Raw genomic sequence first — 23011 nt, 5'->3', positions numbered from 1 at the left:
ATATATATATAAACAAATAATACACACACTCAATAACATTGTGTACTGTCCTCTTTTAACCATTTCTGTCTATTTCTAAAGATAATGACTGTTTTTTTTTCTAAAGATCATTAAAAAAAAAAAAGAAAAGAGTAAAAAGAAAAAAATCAGAGAAAGCTTCGGGATTTGAAACTGCATCGACGTTTCAACGGTGGCGGGAATTTACCTGTTGCCCCTACGACGCCGACATCCCCATTTCAACACTAATTCATATTTGTCTATTACATAATACCTGTCTTTCTTTCCCCCTTACACAATGATACCAAGACATACATAGTCTATATATATATCTGCATACATGTTAAAGGAAGCCAACACGTTTTCACACACATGATCTCTCGATGCTTTCATACAACCAAACACACAAACAACAACAGGCTGTTGTCGGAAGTTTTAACGAAGTTGAAGGAAATATCTAATGGAGGCATCTGGAAAAAAAGTGTGTCAGAGGCTGAGTGAATTAAAATCAAAGTGACCAATCAGCTGCGACTTCAGCCGGTTTAGTGAACGGCGATTGGTCAGTCGTCGGAATCATTAATTACGTCACGTAGGTGTCCAGTGTTAAGTGGAAAGTTGGCCGGGGTGGAAGTCAGGACGGAACTTGGAATTATTTGCTGTTGTTTGGCCAAAGAGCAACAGTGAACCCCCTTCTAAAGATGGTAAGTACAACAATGATATCGATGGCTATCAGCTATCGTTCGAGGAACACAAATGTGTGTGTTTTAACTTTAAAATGTCCCTCCGCGGTAAATTAATTTCAGTCACGTTTTTTTTGTTTGTGTGAATTTTTGATTTTTATTTATGTGATTTTTTTTTCGTTTCATTGGTGACCGGTTTCGATCCCCGGTCAGTGCCACATAATGCACCATCACTACCGCCGATAGCAACAATGTAACCACGAGGAAGCTTCGAGATTATTGGTTTCTTAACCTTTTTAATATTCGGGCCAGATCCAAAAACCTTTTTTTTTTTAGGGGGTCGCACAAAAAAAAAAAAAGACTTATTTATAGAGAGAAGACCATCGGGGGTGAGTGGGGTGCTGGAAGGATTTTTGAGGGCTGCATTCTGCCCTGGGAGCGTGCAGCGGCGAAGAACCGCTCCTCTAGGTAATCGCTAGACCTGCTAAAAATAATAGCCAAGTCCCACTCCACTTTCCTAAACAAGAAAGGACTTATCTAATTATGTGAGTCCTTATGATATTACTTTTACAACGACGGGACAGTCGTGATTTGATGGAACTATGATCACAGGTTGTACTCACTCTGAGTTGACCTGGTGTTAAACAAACAACGGCAACAATATTTTTTATTTAAAAAAATCTTGGTCTCTCCATTCATCTAATCTCTCTTTTAAAATCTTCTCAGGCCTTTCTGATCCTTGAATAGGAACTCTTTATACGTCGTGTTATGCTTTGCGAAATAGTTCGACATATTTCTTAAAAGCAAAAAAAAAAAAAGAAGCTTATTTGAATGGCCTTGGAAGTAAGAAGAAACGAATGCCACACTTCCACACTTCTTGTAAATATTTTGATGACGGAATGTCTCCTCTGCAAGAATCGAGACGGGACCTTTTCACTTGTTTATAAATATATATCTGCTGTACCTTTCCTTGTAGTCAAGGAAGGATTTGATTAAAACTTCGTTTCTACACAAATCTAAACAGTTTTAAGAATCAAGTCTTCGTTTGTTCATTCTAAGAATATTTTCCTTTAGCTGTTACAGGTTTTTTTTTCGTGTCCTGTTTATAAATAAAACCCATTACTAACTTCTAGACTTTTGTAAATAAACAAAAAAACAAGTTTTAAAGTGACTCTATTTAATTAATTAAATTAAAACTAACTCGAACAACAAGGCAGCGTGGCAGTTAAACTGATTAATGTATAAACTTCATAATAGTTATCCACTGCGGTGGCTGTATTAATAGTAGTAGTTAATAATAATCATTTATTTGAGAACAAAAGACTAATCTTTCCGGAGGGGCCTGTCCCTGTGTGGTTGTTCGACTTGTTAAAAATAGCAGCCAAATCTCTGAAATCGCACCCGAAACATCCTTGAGGACTACATTATCTTGTGATTGAAATTAAGGTGGGTGATTACGGTTGAATTACCTTTGATCGTAATTCTGCATTAACCAGAGCTGGTCTGGCCATAAACTACAACAGTTCTGTTCACTCTTCAGGGAGGCTCACTCTGCTAGAAATAGCAGTCAAATATCTCTCAGTATTGAGCTAGCGAACCCATCCACCACCACTATCTTTCTCAAATATTTATAACAAAGATGGAAAGAACCTTTTTTTTTTAACATAAGAGACCGAAACTTGATAAAAAAAATTTTTTTAATGAAGTGTTTGATATTGTTTGGAAAATGAGTGGTCATTCTATCTGCTGGAAATAGCAATCAGATCTCCCTGAACAATTAGTAAAGATCTGGGGTAAATACCTCTCCCCCACCTTTTTGGTTGTTTAAAACATTTAGAAGAAATTTCTCAATAATAATAATAATTAATTCCGAAGTTGTAATTCTTAAATTCAAATGAAGACTATTATAATCTTAAAGAAGACGGTAAGACGATTCAGTAATATTTCGGCATTGCCTTCCGTTAATTTCATTTTTCTAGGAATATATTGAACAAAATCGAATTAGTGGGGATTCTCTGGGCTGCATGTGTTGCTAGCATTTGGTGGTTTGTGTCTGTGATTGATTGGGTTGTATAAAAACCGGAATTGGTTTGGCGAAAAGCGAAACTGGACGATCCGTACGCGACAGGAGCTTTGACTATATATATAAAGGCATAACTACACATTAGAGCTCCCGACTTAGTTTTTTTTTTTTATGCTCTTCAAAATGCATATTTTTGAGTGATATTTTACAAAGATACGTTTTTAGAGTGTAGATTACGATTATATCGATTACATAGCATCTTCGGAGGGATTCTGATCGCAGTGCACCATATAACCCTGCAGAACTTTTCTGGTTTTTGCGAATTTGTTTGGTTATGAAAAGATTTTCTCTAATCCCCGACCTCATAAATTTTCACTCTCTTTTCGAATTTTTTTAGTCACAGTATTAAAACACAGTCAGTCCAAATTTGCTATTTGTTTCTGTTTTATAATTTTTGAAATCCAAATTCAAAAAGTTTAAATGCACCCAGCCTAGATCCTATCTAAGAGATCGAAGCATACCATGTAAATCGGTCATAACTTTTAATTTTTGGTATTTTCAGAAAATTTTTGCGAATTTGTGTTCTACATACTGGACCTCGCATGCAAAAAGAAAATCCCCCCCCCAATCGTTACAGATGTTCAAAATGACAAACAAACGAGGAAGGTACGTGGTGGTCGTGGGATGTGCAAGAAACGACAGTTAAACCTCCCTTAAATCGTCAGAAAATTATTTTGAAATGAAAGAAACAAAATGCCAGATTTGGACTAGAATTCCTTTTCTTTTCTCACTCTCCCCCAACTCTGTTTTCTCGTAACTTTCTTCAACTTGAATCCTTTTTTTAATGACACTTTGTAGATATACGTTTTCGAGGGTGTATATTATTATGACTGATGTTCAAACATATAATCATGTACACTCAAACCTACTAATGTGAATGTGGTGATAACGAATTTACAGTACGCTAAAATAAAAAAAAGTTGAATGCTTTTATGTAATTCGGAATGAAGATTATTAGAGAAGAATTACTTCCGAGATTATTTGAGAAAAACAATTTTGTGTATTCCAACATCTCTTCTCAAGTAGTAAAGAAATATATATATATATATATATATATATATATACATACACGCTTTTATACAAATAGATTTTTAAAAACTAAACTGATTTGTAATTAATAAAACTTTGCAGCTAATTTCCTATCTGGTTAATTACTGACTACAAAGGAAAGATGGCTAAAACGAATTAAAGAGAGAAACTGATTAAAAAAAATTTCAAGTTACTTTATTATTATTTTTTCATTTGTTCCTAAACTTCATTTTAGCTTTCTTTTAATTATATAAATTATAATAGCCATTTACAATTTGTTTCTCTCTCTCCCCAACAAATTGATCACCACGTGTGTACAACCGACATGCTACAGACATTCCCATCTTCGGTTTCAGAACAGCCTTGTTTAGTTTTCTGTTTTGTCCCTTTACGTTATAAGTTCAAATCCTGTCCGGGGCGACTTTTAAATTTTATTGTTTCGGCATCAGTATATCTTTTCGAAAACACACTGGCCCTTATTTCAATGTTTTCCTATCACTCTATTAAATACAGCTCCCTTAAAAATATGGCTCGATACGTTTTAAGTTTGAGTATATCAATCGAGTGTTGATGCTGTAATATATACACCACGGTTTCAATTCTTGGTTGTAACCGCTTTGCATCAATTATGTTGACGATGCTCTAGGAGAAAAGCGTAAACATCACAAATTCATTTCGAATATTTCCTTTGAACATAAATTATGGTGGCTGTATGTGTGCTATTCTCAATGAGGGCCTGTTTCGATCAGTGGTTTTTCTTTTATGTGTTTAGAATTTGGGTTTCAAGGTAGTTCACTTCATTCAGAAACCGTTGATTCTTAGAAAATGCAAGAATGTTACAACTTTTCATGCTTCCTCTTACACTAAACAAAAGCTTCAACAGCTATGGTTTACAAAAGGCCCAGCAAAAATTATAAAAAAAAGCTGTATTCATTTTAATAAAGGTTTGTCACCGAACTATGCACAAAGGTATTCTAACCTTGGCCATCACGTCACTCAGACACTCGACTAGAAGACAATTACCGGTAAATCTTTACCCAATGGTAAACGATTACCTTTTGGGCGAGTCGTATGTTATATTAAACCCAGATCATCTTGGTTCTAGAAACCTATGGTCAAAGACACTCAGATCGTGACCATCTCGTCTTTTTCTCGGTGCAGCGTATTTCAGATCACAGCATCCAATTTAGCTGTTTGGGCGACCGTGTAGGCAGCGATCAACCGTGGCTCATGACCGCATGCGTTCCTCAAACATCCTTCCGACTCTCTATAAATTTAATAAACTGATCCGAAACTCCGCCAATTTTCTCTTAATTGACTTTCATTTTTTTCTTTTTTGTTGCAACCCTTTAAAAGGCTCCCAAGTTTTTAACCTGGCTCGAATATTATAATGGTTGACATCCACTAGTATAGAATGCTCTCTTTGGTTCGTGTGTTCATGTGGTGGAGGTAAAGAATACGTACACCACCGGTTTTCGGCGTAACAAAAACCCCAGCCCTAAAACTAACCCTAACCACTGTGTGCCTGGTTTTAGAAGTTTTCTTCCACTTTCCTAGCAATTTCACAGGATGTCGTTAATATTCTTTAGACAGAAGAACCACGACGAATTCTCAATTCTCTGTCGGCTTTGTTACCGAGCCGAGTCTTACTGCTCGGGTTTTGCTTCATCTCACTTCACTAACGTTGCTAATACTCACGAAGAGGGACCGAAACCTGTTACACGGCTAAGACAACCTTATACAATGTGTTCTTGATGTAAATAAGTCGACTTATCGACTAGTATCAAGGTGGTCGGTCTGAGCCATTTCTTCAGTTTTTATCTCCATTCGCGTCATTTATATGCGAGTCTGTGTGTGCCTTATGTCAGACTATTAAGTTTGACTCCCAAAATTCGGGTGTCTTTATCATATTGGTAGTACATCAAGGGTCCACAGTCGTTACTGTTAACTGTTTCTAGTCAGTGTGACGTTAAAGGTCGCCGTCAATGTTTACTTGTTACTATGTAGTACGCTTTTAATTATCATCATTAATCATTCATTTAACGTCAGTTTTCCATCTTCTAATTAACCGGTCCTGGTGATATCTGCCACATTGTGTTTCCCTGTGCTTTTCATGGCCTTCAATCAGTTTCATCGGCAAAATTTCACTTTCTTTGTGTCCCTGTACTTTCAGAAGCTTTAGACTCTACACAATCACATTTTCATTCAATTACAGCGATATTCCCGTGGAATTAATCAACCAATTTGGTGCAATGTTGGCGATTTTAATCGTATTCCTACCAAACACATGCACAAAGCCACCTATTTAGGGAAAGGGTTAGTCTATTATACCTCTGTTCGCATCTAGGATGCTATGTAACATTAAATCCACTTTGGTATTTGACTGATTCTTAATTTTATTTTAACGACTTCAGAAAGCTGGGAAGGGAAACTCCGCTTCGACAGGATTTCAACCCAAAACGTACCGGTACGAAATTACTAAGGCCAATAATAGTTTTTCTGATTTCTTTGTTATAAAGCTAGAGTGAATGAAGAACCTACCAATAAACTTGAACATGTTGGTAATTAGACGTGTAACAACTCGACGTGAATTAATCATCAAAGCCACTCAACTTCCCTCTTTCCTGGGACGGAGCTTAATTGGACGGCCGCTTATGTACACGAATATAGCGGTGTCGGTGCGTGGAGCTGTGATGTAAGCGGCCTCGCAAAGACTTAGGTTTTCTGTTTTAATTAACTGCAAACTTTTTAATTACAATAAATAAAATAATATTAAAACAAATGAAATCCGAAAAGGACTATTCATGGTCGGGGTCGTCAACATAGTTAATAAAATTACTAAAATGAGTTGGCATGTTGTGAGAAGCCAAGTTTTAATTAGAAATGTTTTGATAATTTTTGAATGAGAGTTGAAGGGAGTCGCATTTCTCCCGGAACTTTTGTATCTTATTTTACAAATGTCTAAAAATTCCTCGCGTTTGCTTCCTCTTTGCAATGATTCTCTAAACCCTTGTTGATGGTTGTTCCAATCCTTAAAATCCCGAACTATAAAACCCGCGAGTAGTTTCTGCTTCCTTCATATAAAAATATTTTATCTAGATTCCCCCAAATATCCAAGTAGTTTTGCTTGAAATAGTATTTAAAATATACATTAATTGGCAAAATGTTTACTTTAACGCTCGGCCACCAAAAAAAAAAAAAAATGTGTAATAGGTATTAAAAATGTAATAAACTATTCTCCATTTCTTGACAATAAGTGATATTCTGTAAGGGTTTCTCCCACGACTCTCTTCGCAGAGCAACGTGACCGATTCAGAGAGAGAGAGAACAGGACCCAATATTTGACAGGGATTTTGTTGGCTCCCTGACTCTAAAAGATGGTTTGATGGTGTAGAATTTTATTTGTACACAGTTCCTGTTGTTTAAAATCCAGGTTAGCCCTGACTTAACACGATATAGATCAACTAAATCCATTTCAGCTCTTAACCATCCCGTCTTCTGACATTTCATGGCATACACTGATCACTGCTCCCGCCCTTTTATAAGACTGTATGGTAGGGATTTAGGGAAATGTGGCTGCTGTTTCTAGCTTCAAATGGAGGCTATCTCATAAGTCATAGCGGCAGTAATAATATCATCGCTCTCTCTCTCTCTCTCTTTCACCCTCTCTATCTCGTCTCCTCATCTCTCAAGTCCCTTTCTCTCGCTCGCTCTTTCTCTTTTTCACCCTCTCTATCTCGTCTCATCTCTCCTGTCCCTTTCTCTCTCTCTCTTTCACCCTCTCTATCTCGTCTCATCTCTCCTGTCCCTTTCACCCTCTCTATCTCGTCTCCTCCTTTCTCCTATCCCTTTCTCTCGCTCTTGTTTCTCTCTTTCTCTGTCAGTCTCACCCTTTCTGAAATCTTGGGTCGCTTACATCAATTAACCAGAGAGAGGAGGTAAGTGGCCCATCCGTGATATCTGACAACCTGTTTCGGGTAAGCGCCAACTTTCTCTTTTCACAAATTTCACTTGGAAATCGATCGATCAATGAATGGTCCATCACGTTTCTCATTTTGTGTAATTTTGTTCTTTTTAAACAACCCCATCCACCCGAAACATAGCAGACCAGCAGCATTTTCTGAAAAAAAAAAAAGATCATTGATACCAAAACGACTATTATTATTATTATTATTATCCTCATTTGTGCGATTTTGTATTCTTCTAATATTTCTCTTCGTTGATTTTGTGGCAAATTCGTTGTTATTGAAATAAAACGATTGTTATTTTCGCGATCGGTGTTTGTAGAATGGAAGAAAGTGTTGTAGGTTCGCTCCTTCCTTAGATCTCATTATAAACAAGTGCGTGTTTGTTAATTTGGCATTTCTCATATTTCCAGGCTGCAAGAAAAAATAAGGCAACAAACGTTTCATTTCTGCCATTTTTTTCCTTCTTCACATTATCCAAACTGAATAATAATAATTTCTTGAATATCTATAATTATATATTGGCGCTGCTATTTTATTGACACTTGGCTTATTCACCAACGGGGTTGGGGCTTCACTATTGTTGTAGTAAAAGGGGAAAGAATGAAATTCTATGAATTATTAGGAAATCTAAATAGTCTTCGGTGACGCCGCGACATTATTAATTGCAATTTCGCTTTCACCCTGTCGCATGGCCAGATTTGGCAAGAGAGTAAATATTGTCGATCAGAATCGGTGTGTCTACTGAAACGTAATTGGAATGCAGGATTTGAATTCTTATGGACAAACACTGTCTGATATGTAACATTAGGGGTCCATTGCTTTTGGCACGAAGAAATTTTAGATTCTGATTTTTCAATTTGTATTTCATCCCCCCCGGGGATGAATAAGATAAATACTATGTTCTGGAGACACTTCAGATGACCAGACTCTTCTCTTATAGATTTACGATATGATGTCATTATGGAGAATTGGTATTATTTGGTCAACAGAATGACCAAAAAAAAAAAAGAGATTTGCATTGTTTAGTTATGGCTGTTATCTTTGAGTCCTTTTTACTGAGATAAACTTTGTTGTTCAGCTCTAATTAAGCAGATCCACCTTATGTTTTTTTTTAAAGTGTTATCCAATGTGTCCTTCATTTTCTAACTTGTTAGTATGAGGTGGTATCAAAAAGTTACCAGACTAGTTCTGTAACGCGCCAACAGATGGCAGCACATGGTTGCACGCTCAATGAAAGCTAGCAGTGACCTTCGTGAGGCAGTGTGCTGAGTGATATTACTGTGTTTACTTGGCAGGTTGTGAAATTAGTGTTTTCTGTGATCATGTGTATTCTGTAGTCTGCGATTTTGTGATGGATAAGAACAAAGACTCAATGTGAAATTCTGTGTTAAACCTGGGAAGTCTGCTACAGAGACATTGAGCATGCCGCTACAGTGATGAGACAATGGGTCGTATGCAGTGTTTTGAGCAGCATGGGCATTTCAAATGCAAAAGAATATCCTTTGAAGACGATGAGTGATGTGGAAGACTTGCCATGAGTGTCGGCCTTGGAAACGTGGAGAGAATTCATCAGCTTGTGCACGAGGGTCGTCAGAGGACAACCAAAGACATTGCTGATGTTGTGTGGGTCTGTGCAGGCAATCCTGACATCTGAATTGAACATGCAGCATGTCTCTGTCCAGTTTGTTCCCCACCTGCTGAGTACGACTGAGTAGAAAGAACATCACATCAAGATCTCCATTGGCATGCTGCTGCTGATGACTCCTCCTCCAAGTTGTGCATCATCACTGGTGATGAGAGTTGGGTCTATGGATACGACCCTGACACGAAGCATCAGTTTATTTCCTGATAGATTAATACAAGTTACTTCAATTATTCCCTTAAATTTATTCCATCAGACTAGAAATGATGTTTTTGGGTGTTGACTGCATTCTTCAATTCTTTTGTTACCATGTTTCTGCCAAAATGTTCTTTGTTCAATTAATTTTGAAAGTTAGGAAGAATTTGGTAAAATAACTTTGCCATTAAGTTGGTGTCTGGAACATAAATTACAATGAAATTTTGATGTAAAGTTTTAATTTGAATCACTTTAAAACTGGGGATTTGTATCATTTGAACTTGGGGCTATTTCAGACAGGCTTTTATTGGAAGTATCAAAAGAAGGGCAGTCCCTGGGCTATCATTTTTTCAAGTTTTGCCAGATTGGGGAGTTTGATGTATTTGAGAGTCAGCTTGAATGTCTGTGTGTCAATGTTTGCAGGAAAAAGTGGGTAGGATGGGAATAGCAGATTTAGGGAAGAAAGCTGGTGGGTAGGGCACCAAAGGGAGATTGCTGGGCTTGGATAGCTTGAGGGTGAGCAGTTCAGGACAGAGTGTTGTGGTAATAGAGGAAGCTGTGTCTGAGCTAGCGGTCGAAGTTACTGAGTCAATGTAGTAACTAATCAAATGGTCTTGTTTTTGAATTTAATCAAGGAAGCATAACCTAATCGCCTTTGTTTAGTTACTTTGCTTTTGTAATTCTTATTGATCAGGTATTGATTTTGTGTAACCAATCTGAACCATTTTAGCTAATCTTTTGCTTCCGTATTGGCTAGCTTCTCTGTCCAATTTTACTGGGTATTGCAAGTTTTCTCCTTTCAGGTACAATTAATTATCTCCCTCCCTTCTCTCTTTACTTGAAAGAAATTCTTTACTATTTTCTTGTTTTTATTGAACTGAACTTAATTTTTGTTTCTAAATTTTTTGTAATAACTGTTACAATTTGAAAATTTTTTTTCTATGTCATTGTTTAATTACAGTAATAATAATTCTTATACTTAGCTTCTGAGGGCAATTATGTTAAAATTTCAGTCAGACATACAAGAATATAAAATGATGAGATTCAAGGGTTTAACAAAACCTGTGGGGCAGATCAAGTTTGTAAAATAGAAACAGGGAGCGAAAGCCTTTATACAATTGGATGTGAGGATTTGTAATCTAGACACAAAACCACAAATCTGGTGGAGGAGGAGGAGGGCATTCAATTAATCTCAGTATTTGTTTGGGAATCTTTTTTTATTGATCCTCAAAAGATCCTAGGCAGGATTTGTGCTGGGAAAATAGCCAGGACTAATTTCCACAAGGCATTTTGGCATCTTTACCTTTTGACCGACAGATTTTAAAAAATTATTTTTTGTAACTAAATGCTTTCAAACTTTGGACACTGGTAGAATGTGTCATATAAAGCATCTTTTACTCTTAGCATTTTTGAGAAAAACTTATATTTAGGAAGTTATTTCATGCTAAAGTTGTCATATTTCAGTAATTTCAACCAATCAATGGCGTGTATTCATCTGAATAAAATTACTGCTGTTGTTTGTCAACAACAACTATTGGCAGTGTATATTTCGTTTGTCACTGTTATTTATGACAACCCTAACACCCTAACCTTAAAACCAGTACAAATGCACAAATGATGTCGGATCTGACCTCACGCCTGTCCTGCAATGTCATTCTAAAAAGAAACAATGTCATCATTGAAATCCTGAAACTATGAGACAAAGCTTGATTAATTCAACACAATGTCAATAAATAAGCCTTACATTTGACTGAGTTTTCTGAATGCTAATGAGTTAAACAAATGTTTCAACAGTGAAACTCCTTTTAATTTTTTTAAAAATTCATTAGCAAACACTTTGTTCTTACTTTCTCATTTATTACATATATTTTTCTTTCTTTGTAGTTGTTCTAAATAATGAACATATTTGGAGCTCCTTCCGGTTTCACAGGTGATGGAAGCAACATGTTTATGGGAACAAATACAGCCAACTATAATCCAATGAAGGATATTGAGGTAGGTTGCACTTTGGTGAATCTGGTTGCCTAATTCCGTTGACATCAGCAGCTGTTCCCTGTCCATTTTCCTCTTTTCCTCTTCATAACTAAGCAGCAAAGCATCTTCTGAGTAGTCGTGTCACTGGCTAGAAATATCAACCAAATCTCTTTCGACTCGTACCTTTTCCATCTTGAAAAAGGCCACCTTTGGGGAATGTATTCCTTGGTGCACTGTGCCCAGGATGTAGACAAGAGGTGGTTAGAATGTCTTCCACTGTAGACCTGTTCGATCAACGTTGGCCTGGGATTAAACAACATTGATCTTTCGTGGTGGCCAGTCATTTGTCAAAGCTGTACCAGTGGCACGTAAAATGCACCCACTACACTCTCGGAGTGGTTGGTGTTAGGAAGGGCATCCAGCTGTTGAAACTCTGCCAGATCAAGATTGGAGCCTGGTGCAGCCATCTGGTTTGCCAGCCCCTAGTCAAAATCGTCCAACCCATGCTAGCATGGAAAGCGGACGTTAAATGATGATGATGATGATGATGTCTGTGTTCCTAAGAACAACTTTTCTCTTGAATTATAGTCAGAAGTTGATCCTTAACAAAGCAAAAATACAGCTTTGGCTGTATTCTCCCTCCCCAAAGCCGTTTGGTTGATTTATATAATTTCACTTACTACTATTGGCACACTGACATGTGTCCTCTCTACCTCTTCTCTCACTACCATGGTGGTTTCTTCTTTTACCCTACATTAAGCAAGTTATGTACCACCACCATGCACCCACTTATCAGCCCTCCTGTTCTGTTACTCACCAGACTTCGCACTAAATGCTTTAACCTTTTTTTAAATTACTTTCACTTAATTTTTAAAATAACACTCATTATTAAAATGGTATTTTAACATAAATTTACATAAAATTTAGGTGGAAGGTGATTTATTTGAAGGAGCTTAGGTGGCCATTTATAGAAGATAAAATGGCCATGTAAGAGCTCCTTTTTTTCAATGACACAAATCATCAGTCTTAAAGTGATCTCAATTAAAACAACCTTAAATTAAAATTTCATGGTAATTTATGTTCCAAACACTGACTTAATAACGACAGTTATTTTACCAAGTGGCTAAAAGGGTTGACATGAGGAAGGGTATCTGGCTGTCATGACACTGCTTCAAAAAGTGTCTCATCCAACCCATGCCAACATGTAAAAAGGACAAAAATAACAATGTACAAAAAAGGCTTATTGCGGGTGGAGTTGGGGGTAGTTAAGTGTGTTTACAGAATTCCCTCCCTTGTCATTATCAGATTTGATTGTGATGGTCTATTTCGGACTCCTTGATGTGTAATAAAGGTTGGGCATGACTCACCTGTCTGATCTATTAACAGGGGTGCATCTACATGGTTAATCAGGATTCTGGAAAGTATGGTCAAATTTAGGTCACTTTGAGTGATGTACTTCTAGATACACTATACCATAAAAGGATAGAAATAGCTTTGGTAATAAATCTGTTTCATCAGGGCTGAGCCGGGGATAACTAACAAGCCAGGATGGTCATGATGTGATTGTCTTTGATAATAAATCTACTCCATCAAAGCCGACCACCTCTTAGTTTCCTTGGACTTTTCTCTGCATTTTAAAAATTTGTACCTTTGATATTAAATGCTGATATCTTTTTTTTTCTTTTCTTTTCTGTTCATTGTGTTTAGGTGACTTCACCTCCAGATGATAGTGTTACTGTGGTGAAATTCAGTCCAAGCACGTTACCATCCACCTACCTCATCGCTGGTAGCTGGGACAACAATGTGAGTGAAGCAGTTTTGAATTCTAATTCTGAGTTTTGTAGAAGAGAATGTGAAACAAGTTGATTGCAAGTTGACTTTCTGTGTCTCCGTCTGATCTAGTTTTTGATTGTCGGTTGTAACCTCTTTCTGTTTTCTTAGGGTTGCACATATGACTGTATGATAAAGAAATTGTTTCTTCCTAATCATGTGCTCTCAAGTTCGATTCCAGCTTTGTAGCATCATGGACAAGTGTGTTATACTGTAGACTTGACCGATTGTTAAATGAGGGGAAATTTGGTAGATAGAAGAGTGTGTGTGTGTGCCTATATATATATCACCATGACTGACCAGGCTATCAGATGTTGCTACACGTTGCTGATCACAATGCGTTCGCATTGTTTTAGCCTACAAATGACGCCACCCTGCTGGCTAAGCGAGCAGGCCAACAGAAGAAGAGTGAGAGAAAGTTGTGGTGAAAGAGTACAGCAGGGGTCGCCACCACCCCCTGCTGGAGCCTCGTGGAGCTTTAGGTGTTTCCACTCAATAAACATACACAACGCCCGGTTTGGGAATTGAAACCACGATCCTACGACTGCGAGTCCACTGCCCTAACCACTGGGCCATTGCGTCTCTACACACACACATACAGAGACAGACAGACAGAGAGAGAGAAATTGCTCTTCATATTTGTGGTTCCGAAAGTGTTACTCAGGCACTCAACTTGCAGCAGAAGCAGCTGCAAGCCAATGCAGTACACAAGACACTTGTTTATTCCTTTGTCATCTTACTTTCTTGTTATTGCTCTGTATTTGAATAAATCTTCATTCTGAAACATGTGTGTATCGAGTTCTACACAAGGTTTTTAGTCTTGCAATACTGAAGCAAAACTCTATATACACACACACACACAATATGTACAAATTCTAAATTGACAATTTTTTATAGGTTCGGTGCTGGGAAGTTCAACCAAATGGCCAAACCATTCCAAAGGCTCAGCAGACACATACAGGTGCTGTACTTGATGCTGACTGGAGCGATGTGAGTATTCTTTCCGACTTTGTATGTCTATGGTTAAGAGCTATCCTCCACCCTGTTTTCTGGATTCTAAGTTTAAATGTTAAAACTGGAGATTGTGTTTTACTAAAATCAGTCTGTGGGGAGGCACTCTCAAGCAGCTTGGTATTGAGGGAATAAAAATTCTGTGGTTTGAGGGTGGGCGGGTGGGGTTCTTAATTTTGTCTAAATCTGAATTGACAAAGAAAAGTTTAAATATATTTTTGAAGCAGTCGGCCTTGTCTTCTTTCTAGAACATTGTTTTTTTAAAACCTGAAATATGAGGTTAATTAGATTAACCTGATTGTGTAATAGGGAATTAGCTGTTATATATATATAAAGATATATTGGAGACATTTTTATATTTTGATAAAATTTTACAAATTTGTTTTTTTGTTTTCATTCAGGATGGGACGAAAGTGTTTACAGCATCGTGTGACAAGACTGCAAAAATGTGGGATTTAGCAAGCAATCAGACTGTTCAAATAGCTCAGGTATGTAACATGGGGTGGTGGTGGTGGTTGATGTTGTTGTTGTTGGTGTGTATGTTCAGGTAGGTCTTGTGTGATTTAACAGTTTTGTGGCATGCAGATCATTGGTTGAATCGCTTTTAGTGCAATCCACAAATTTGATGTTCCAGTTGTGCAATACTTTGACGAAGGTGCAAACTGTACTGCGCATATGCACATACATGCAGTGTTAAGTCACATGCAGTGTTGTGGGTCATTTGAGACGTGCTGCAGTCTGTTTGTCCATCCTGTGGTCTGTTTATATGTTTGTTGTTTTATCCCTTTGTCAGTCCTGACTGAAGAAAAGTATGGTTAAAAGGTATTCCATTTCTACTCTCAGGTATTTAAATACCAGTCATGTATTGAGGTCAATTCAATTGATTCATAACTCCTCTTTTTCCCCTCCTGACAAAACCTAGGCTTTATATTCTCTTCTAATTCATAATGAGATCCACTTGTAAGATCATTATAATTTCTAAACAAATTCAATAATTTTGCACTTAAACACTTAATATTAAACTGATGTTTTTTTGTTTTGTTTTTTGCAGCATGATGCACCGATTAAAACAGTCCACTGGATCAAGGCCCCATCTTACTCTTGTGTAATGACAGGAAGCTGGGATAAGACTTTAAAGGTAATACAACACACACACAGAACACCACTGCCATTCATTGGCTACAGCTTGCATAAAACAACACGATGGCAGACATGCCACACACCTTCCTTTGTAATTTTCCTGAATTCATCAACTGTTAGAGCGCAACTGTCCTTCAGATTATTGAGCATAATGTTTGAAAAATGCTTGTGTACACCCTTCCAGATAATAATGGGTTTCCCAGGTAATGGCATGGCTGGATGGCAACTCTTGGTCTCTTACACAGTTCCTGGCAAACATCTGCTGTCTTGCTCTAAGAATGGTAGCCACAAAACTGCTCATTGGGGACTTTCACTGTCCAGGTTATATTAAAAAGGGGATGCTATGTTTGTGTCATTTGAACCTGTTTCTCTCTCTTTGTTACAAATTTGTGATCCTGAGCCAACGTAAGGTATCGATATTAGCTGAGGTATGACCATTTGATGCAGTGTGAATATCTGACAAGTAAATTCTGGTATTCTGATGTTGTATTTCTGTTTGCAGTTTTGGGACACCAGAAGCCCGACCCCTATGCTCGTGATTAACTTACCTGAACGATGTTATTGTGCTGATGTTGTAAGTATCATAAAAAAATTATTATTTCATTGCATAAGCTATCAGGGTCGTTAGCAAAATGCTCAGCGGTATTGCGTCTGCCACTACATTCTGATTTCAAATTTTGCCGCGGTCGACTTTGCCTTTCCTCCTTTCAGACTTTATAAATTAAGTACCAGTTGCATACTGGGGTCGATCTAATTGACCGGACCCCTCCCCCAAAATTTCAGGCCTTGTGCTTAGAATAGAAAGTATTATTATTTCATTGCCTGTATTTATGTTCTTCAAGCCTGAAAGGCTTGAGACCAAAAGTATCTTTGGTATAATACGACCTGTTCCAAGGAAGCCAAATATTTGGAGCATTCATGTGTGTCTGTCTTGATGACCAACTGTTTCAGGTAGTAAGATAGTCCTTAGGAGGAAATGACCTACAATATTTCAGTGAACAACAAAATGAAAGTTGTAAGGGTTATTTTTCCAGGTACCTTAACCGGAACATAACCCTTACAACTTTCACTTTGTTGTTGGACATCCCCATATTCTTGATGTCTCTGCTTTTAAACCAGTCTGCTTCAAGATCTTTCCTATTCCCGTGTCTTGTAGCATTTCTATCTAAAGGAATTGCAATGGTTACGATGTGATGTTCTTTATATTTTTATGTCATGTATAATGATATCTGATCTGTGGGGTTCAGAGAGCATGTGGATGTAAAAAGTAGGGAATCTGCCTCAGCAAACTCTGTTGTGACCCTTGGAAGCATTCAGAGGTGGATGCTAAACAATGGTGATGATGATGATGATGATGAATGAAGTTGTCAGTTGAAATCCTGGCTATTTCATCAATTTCTTTTAATGCTGTTTTGATATTCACCTCTGACCTTTCTAAGGCTATTGATCTCTAGTGATTTATTAAGACTGGGATGTTGTTATCGTTTAGTACAGGTCAGCTCTGGTCATTCAAGCAGACATAAAGAAATAGTGAAGGCGCAGGAGTGGCTGTGTGGTAAGTAGCTTGCTTACCAACCACATGGTTCTGGGTTCAGTCCTCCTGCGTGGCACCTTGGGCAAGTGTCTTCTACTATAGCCTCGGGCTGACCAAAGCCTTGTGAGTGGATTTGGTAGATGGAAACTGAAAGAAGCCTGTTGTATATATGTGTTTGTGTTTGTCCCCCCAACATCGCTTGACAACTGATGCTGGTGTGTTTGCGTCCCCGTAACTTAGCGGTTCGGCAAAAGAGACCGATAGATTAAGTACTAGGCTTACAAAGAATAAGTCCTGGGGTCGATGTGCTCGACTAAAGGTGGTGCTCCAGCATGGCCACAGTCAAATGACTGAAACAAGTAAAAGAGAATAAGGGAAGAAAGAGGGTGTTGATTTTGGTGACTGAGGGGAAAGAAAGGTATAGAAGAGGGGAGATAACCAAAAGGAAAACGAGCAGAATGGCAGAAAGGAAAGATCAGGATTAAAAGAGACAACGAAATCGTCTCTAAATACTCTGATAAAATTCGAATTTTCTGTTATTTTTTTGGTTTTGGTGGGTTGGCTCAGACAGCTGTTCTCCAATTAATAAAAATAAAACTAATATTTGTTTGTTTGTTTCTTCCTTGCAGAAATATCCCATGGCTGTCGTAGGAACAGCTGGGAGAGGTTTGATTATCTACCAACTGGAAAACCAACCCCAAGAATTTAGGAAAATAGATTCTCCACTAAAATTCCAGGTAGAAGAATGTTTGTTTTTTCTTTTTTTCTTAACTGCAGAGTTTTTGAGAATTTTTGTTCTTTCCAAGTATTAAGTAATTGGATATTGTCTGTTACATTAGTGTGTCCCCTTGACTTGTAATGTCTGTAGTTAATGTGACCTTCAAGCAAGCAAATGTTGTTCATTTCTATTCTTTCATGAAAAGTATGTCTACCCACGGGACATGTTTGTCTGTCTGTTTGTCCCTATATAACCTGATCTAGCCCTCTTTCTCATATCAATCCATTACATCTATTTCTAGCACCGATGTGTGAGTGTATTCATGGACAAGAAGAGCAACCAACCAACGGGCTTTGCCCTTGGCAGCATTGAGGGCCGGGTGGCTATCCACTATGTACAGTCGACCAATCCAAAGGACAACTTCACATTTAAATGTCATCGACTGAATGGGAGCACAAATGGCATGCAGGATATTTATGCTGTGAGTAGATTCACTTAATACACTCCTATAACCCTGTTTAACCTAAACCCTACAAATCTATGATTGAAGCTCCTCACATATTTTCTTTTATGAACTTAATGTTTCCAGGACTTCCTTATTCAATGCGTCTTTTCGTGTTTTTTTAAGATTGAGCGTGTGATTCAAAATTAATTTGCCTGTTATTTTTTGCAAAACGAGTATATTGCACAACACAGCATCATTATTATTATTTATTATTTATTATTTATTATTGAGGTGGTGAGCTGGCAGAGTTGTTAGCATGCTGGGCGAAATTCTTAGCAGTATTTTGTCTGCCACTATGTTCTTGTTTCAAATTTCACCAAAGTTCGCTTTGCCTTCATCATTTTGGGGTCGATAATTTAAGAACCAGTCAAGTCCTGGGGTTGATGTAATCGACTATCCCCCCTCCCCTGCAAATTCCCGGCCTTGTGCCTCTGTAGTAGAAAGGATTATAATTATTATTAAGGTGGCACACTGCGCAAAATGCCCGGTAGTATGTCTGTGTGTTCAGAGTTCAAATGCTGCCGTGGTTGGCTTTGCCTTTCATCTTTTTGTGGTTGATAAAATAAGTACCAGCAAAGTACTGGGCTCATTGTAATTGACTACCCCACCTCTCTTACAAATTTCAGGCCTTGTGCCTAGAGTAGGGAAGATTATTATTATTATTATTATTATTAAGGTGGTGAACTGGCAGGATCGTAAGCACACTGGGCGAAATGCTTAGCAGTATTTCGTCCGTCTTTACATCCTGAGTTCAAACCCCACCAAGGTCAACTTTGCCTTCCATCCTTTTGGGAGTTGGTGTCATTGACTAGTCCCCCCTCCCACCCTATTTCATGCCCTGTGCCTTTAGTAGAAAGGATTGTTATTATTATTATGTTCTATGGGAATATTGACCATTCTGTTAAGTGGTTGGTGTTTGGCATAGTTTCTACAATTAAGGATAGAAACTAGCTTAGCCTCCTGGCTTGTCTCATCATCATCATCATCATCGTCTTCGTTTAGCATCCGCTTTCCATGCTAGCATGGGTTGGACGGTTCAACTGGGGTCTGGGAAGCCAGAAGGCTGCACCAGGCCCAGTCTTATCTGGCAATGTTTCTACGGCTGGATGCCCTTCCTAATGCCACCGGCACAGGCGCCAGACGAGGCTGGCAAACAGCCACGATCAGATGGAGCCTTTTATGTGCCACCGGCACGAGGCCAGTCAGGGCGGCGCTGGCAACGGCCACGTTCGGATGGTTCTCTTACGTACCACAGGCACTGGTATCATAGCTGCAATTTCCATTGATGTTGATCGATTTCTGTCCTTGTTAAACCGTCCAACCCATGCCAGCATGGAGAAGGGAATGATGATGATGATGATATAATCAGATTGTGGAAGAGATTTTCTGGCTGCTGATGCATAGAACTGTTAAATTCACTGTTTGTTTATTTTATGAAGTGTCAAAATTTTTTATTGTCCAACTGCAACCAACCTGGTCACTGATTGTTGAAGGAGTCGTAACCAGGTGGCAAGAATGTAATAAAAATGTCATTGAATAAATTTGAAGTGAATTTAAGTTATATGGTGGGGTTGACACATTTTTTATGACTAAAACAGCTTTTTCCGGATGTAATTGCTTCAATTCCAACATGCAGTTGCAGATCAACTCACTTGTTTGACAAGTACAACTCAGACATTTATATAAAATTAATCTACACAAACATGCAGGAGTGGTGTGTGTTTAACCCTTTAGCATTCAACTTATTCTGTCAAATGTAATGTTTATTTATTCAAATTGTTTTTAATTAATGGAGTTACATTAATTGGAGTTACATACCTGCTTCTCAAACGTGGCAGGCACTTCCTTTTACACCAGCTTTCTATTTTCTTCCAGTACTGTCTCAACAATGGTGCTACTCCGGAGCAGTGGAAAACTGCCAGTGTCATTCCTCTGTTCAAAAAGGGCGACCGCACATCACCTGTCAACTATCGCCCAGTCAGTCTCACTAGCTGTATTGCAAAACTGATGGAATCGTGTGTCAGAGAAACCTCTGGAACTTCTGGAGCTCTCACAGTCTCATCCGACCCTCACAATATGGATTTGTCCCTAACTCCAGCTGCAGTGACCAGCTTGTCGAGTTCCTTGAGGACATTACTCAGATTACTGACAGTGGCTCATGGGTGGATGTTGTCTACCTTGACTTTGCTAAGGCTTTCAACTCTGTGCCACACAAAAGGCTTATGGTGAAACTCTCTGCAATGGGTGTGGGGGATGACCTTTTCAACTGGTTGAAATCCTTCATCCTCAGCCGAAAGGAGGTAGTCACAGTTCTAGGACAGCACTCTACACCATATGAGATGTCATCGGGTGTACCACAGGGATCTGTCCTTGGTCCCCTCTTGTTTGTGGCATACAGTAACGACATAGATGCCAATTTAAAGAATGCCACAGTATTGAAATATGCAGACGACATCAAGCTGTACCTTGAAATCAAGAGGACAGATCCTGATGTCTACAACTCTTTCCTGCAATCAGACCTAGACACAATGCAGCAATGGATCACAGACTGGCAACTGAAACTGGCTGTGGACAAGTGTACCACCATGCATTTTGGGAGAAAAAACCCTGCGTTCACTTACTCCCTCCACAACACTGATATCAAGAAATCCTCTTGCGAGCGTGACCTAGGCATCACTGTCAGCAGTGATTTGCATTGGTCAAAGCATATCTCTAAGATTGTCAGGAAGGCCGAGGGTGTCTTGGCATCACTCAGCAGGTCTTTTGTTAGCCGCTCTCCAGCCATCTATTTAAAACTGTATACAGCTATGGTACGACCACACTTGGAATTCGCATCATCAGTTTGGAACCCCTATCTTGCACAGAACATTGACCTCCTGGAATCTGTCCAGAGACGTGCAACCAAACGCATACCCTCCATCAGACACCTACCATATTCTGAGCGCCTTGTTTCCCTGGGCATGGATTCACTGAAGCTCCGGCGTTTGGCGACGGACTTGGTAAACACCCACAAAGTTATCAACCACCTCACCAACAACAACACTGAACACCTTTTTGATCTCCATGTGTCTAACACACGTGGACATGCCTACAAAGTCAGAAAACAATACAGCTCCCATGACTTTCAGAAACATTTTTTCACGCTCAGAGTTGCTGAAGCATGGAATAAACTGCCTGCGTCAGTTGTTGACTGCCATGACACTGCATCTTTTAAGGCCCTCATGCTTTCCGAAATCCGCCGAAACTACACCTGATTATATATACACTTTAGATGAGTTGTAGTGCACCTGAGCACTGTACACAATTATTATTATTATTATTATTATTATTAATCCTGCATTATTTTGTAGCTTCGAAGTTTTAATGATGTGATTGTATATTTTTAGAATGACATTGATGGGTAGGTGTGATAGGCTGGATCTGGCTGGTTTGAATGTAAAATAGGCATATTTGGGCCAGATACGGTCAGTTTAGATGCTAATGGGTTAAGAAATATATGAGTGTGTGTATGTCTGTGTGTCTTCTTGTGTTTCATTGTGTAATAGTTTCAAACGGATGTCATTGTCATAAGTGGTGTCGTTCGTTTCCAGTAATCTATGAGAAAATGCACACACACACATGTATATAAATGCGTTATTTGTGATTTGCAGGTGAATGGTATTGCTTTCCATCCAGTCCACGGTACTTTAGCCACTGTTGGTTCTGATGGAAGGTTCAGTTTCTGGGATAAAGATGCGCGAACCAAATTAAAAAATTCCGAACAGTTTGATCAACCCCTGACTACTTGTTCGTTCAATGCTCAAGGAAACATATTCGCTTATGCTTCCAGCTATGACTGGTCAAAGGTTTGTATTCTCTATTCTTATACCACTTCTCTCTCTTTCTTTCCCGCTCTTGCTCTCTCTCTCTCTTTCTCCTTCTGTCGCCCTCTGCGCCATTCCTACTCTCTCTCCCTGTCCCTTTGTCTCTCACCCATCCATAACCCTGTTCATCCCCTCTCATTTCTGTTTCCTTGCTCTATATTTCTCTCTTTTTTTGTCTCTTCAGGGCCATGAAAGTTTTGACCCACAGAGAATGAAGCCTCACATATTTTTAAGATCTTGCTTTGACGAATTGAAGCCAAGTTCTAAAAAGAGTTGAGTTGCAGCTTCAGCAACTCTCAGACACCACCACCACCACCCACCACCACGCACTGCAAAACCAACATACCAAAGAAAGACACAAAGGAAGACACAAAGGAAGCAAAGAATTAATAAGGAAATAGTCCTCGTTCTGGTGGGAGATTAATTAGTGCCTGACCAGTTGTGTTTTGGATGTGTTTGTGGACCCGTTTGTAAACCATTCATCTGTTTCTCTGTGTTGCCCCTATTTTTCATTACATTCTGGGTTGGTTAGAAATAACGGGATGGGGTGGGGAGGTTTTGGGGATATTTTTTTGAAAAAAAAAAAACCAGGAGTTGTGGGTTGGGGTGTACTTAAGATTAGTTAATTCTTGTTGTAAACCTGTTTTTTTTTAATCTTTGGAATTATTTTTAAAAAATGAACTGGGTATGTATCTGTAACATTTTTCTTTTAATTCAATAAAAAAAATACAATTTTTTCTTTTTTATTTTCCTTGAAGTAAACATAACAAAAATGATGCCAAAGTGTCACCTCTTCCATTGCCTCTGCATAAACTTTAGATAAAGAAAAGGCATTATCCATA

At 38.5% G+C, this 23011-nt stretch overlaps 2 protein-coding genes across 5 annotated transcripts in view; one reads left to right on the top strand and one right to left on the bottom strand.

Moving 5' to 3' along the window:
- The window catches only part of LOC115222204 (putative deoxyribonuclease TATDN1), a 17979-nt gene extending 11513 nt beyond the window's left edge, over positions 1 to 6466 (bottom strand). For 2 of the 3 annotated variants that reach the window (XM_029792355.2, XM_036511265.1), the window contains exon 1: positions 6331 to 6466. In XM_029792355.2, coding sequence (XP_029648215.1) covers positions 6331 to 6388 — 58 coding nt within the window. In that variant the 5' untranslated portion in view covers positions 6389 to 6466. Of the gene's footprint in view, positions 1 to 337; positions 507 to 6330 lie in introns of those variants that run through there. The other variant, XM_036511264.1, reaches the window with a different exon arrangement.
- Positions 548 to 22741, top strand: LOC115222202 (mRNA export factor). Of its 2 annotated transcripts, none has more exons than XM_029792353.2 (11): positions 548 to 698; positions 11479 to 11589; positions 13276 to 13371; positions 14296 to 14388; positions 14811 to 14897; positions 15461 to 15547; positions 16052 to 16123; positions 17713 to 17820; positions 18103 to 18282; positions 21957 to 22151; positions 22354 to 22544. In XM_029792353.2, exons 2-11 carry the CDS (start codon positions 11491 to 11493, stop codon positions 22444 to 22446), a joined length of 1110 nt encoding a protein of 369 aa, XP_029648213.1. In that variant the 5' UTR covers positions 548 to 698; positions 11479 to 11490; the 3' UTR covers positions 22447 to 22544. The 2 variants fall into 2 exon arrangements, with proteins under 2 accessions (XP_029648213.1, XP_029648214.1); XM_029792354.2 differs by lacking the exon at positions 548 to 698 and adding an exon at positions 7607 to 7766 and having other exon boundaries at positions 22354 to 22741.
- The last annotated feature ends 270 nt before the right edge of the window (positions 22742 to 23011 follow it).

This window comes from Octopus sinensis, linkage group LG19, assembly GCF_006345805.1.
Source record: "Octopus sinensis linkage group LG19, ASM634580v1, whole genome shotgun sequence".
NCBI lineage: Eukaryota > Metazoa > Mollusca > Cephalopoda > Octopoda > Octopodidae > Octopus > Octopus sinensis.
Note: the sequence above shows the minus strand (reverse complement) of the source record. Positions and strands in the feature narration are given on the sequence as shown.

Bases quoted from the DNA above. Each gene is read 5' to 3' on its own strand.
- LOC115222202 (XM_029792354.2), top strand. From the start codon at position 11,491: ATGAACATATTTGGAGCTCCTTCCGGTTTCACAGGTGATGGAAGCAAC. The intron at 17,821-18,102 runs GTAGAAGAATGT...ATCTATTTCTAG, and splicing joins ATTCTCCACTAAAATTCCAG to CACCGATGTGTGAGTGTATT. The intron at 22,152-22,353 runs GTTTGTATTCTC...TTGTCTCTTCAG, and splicing joins CCAGCTATGACTGGTCAAAG to GGCCATGAAAGTTTTGACCC.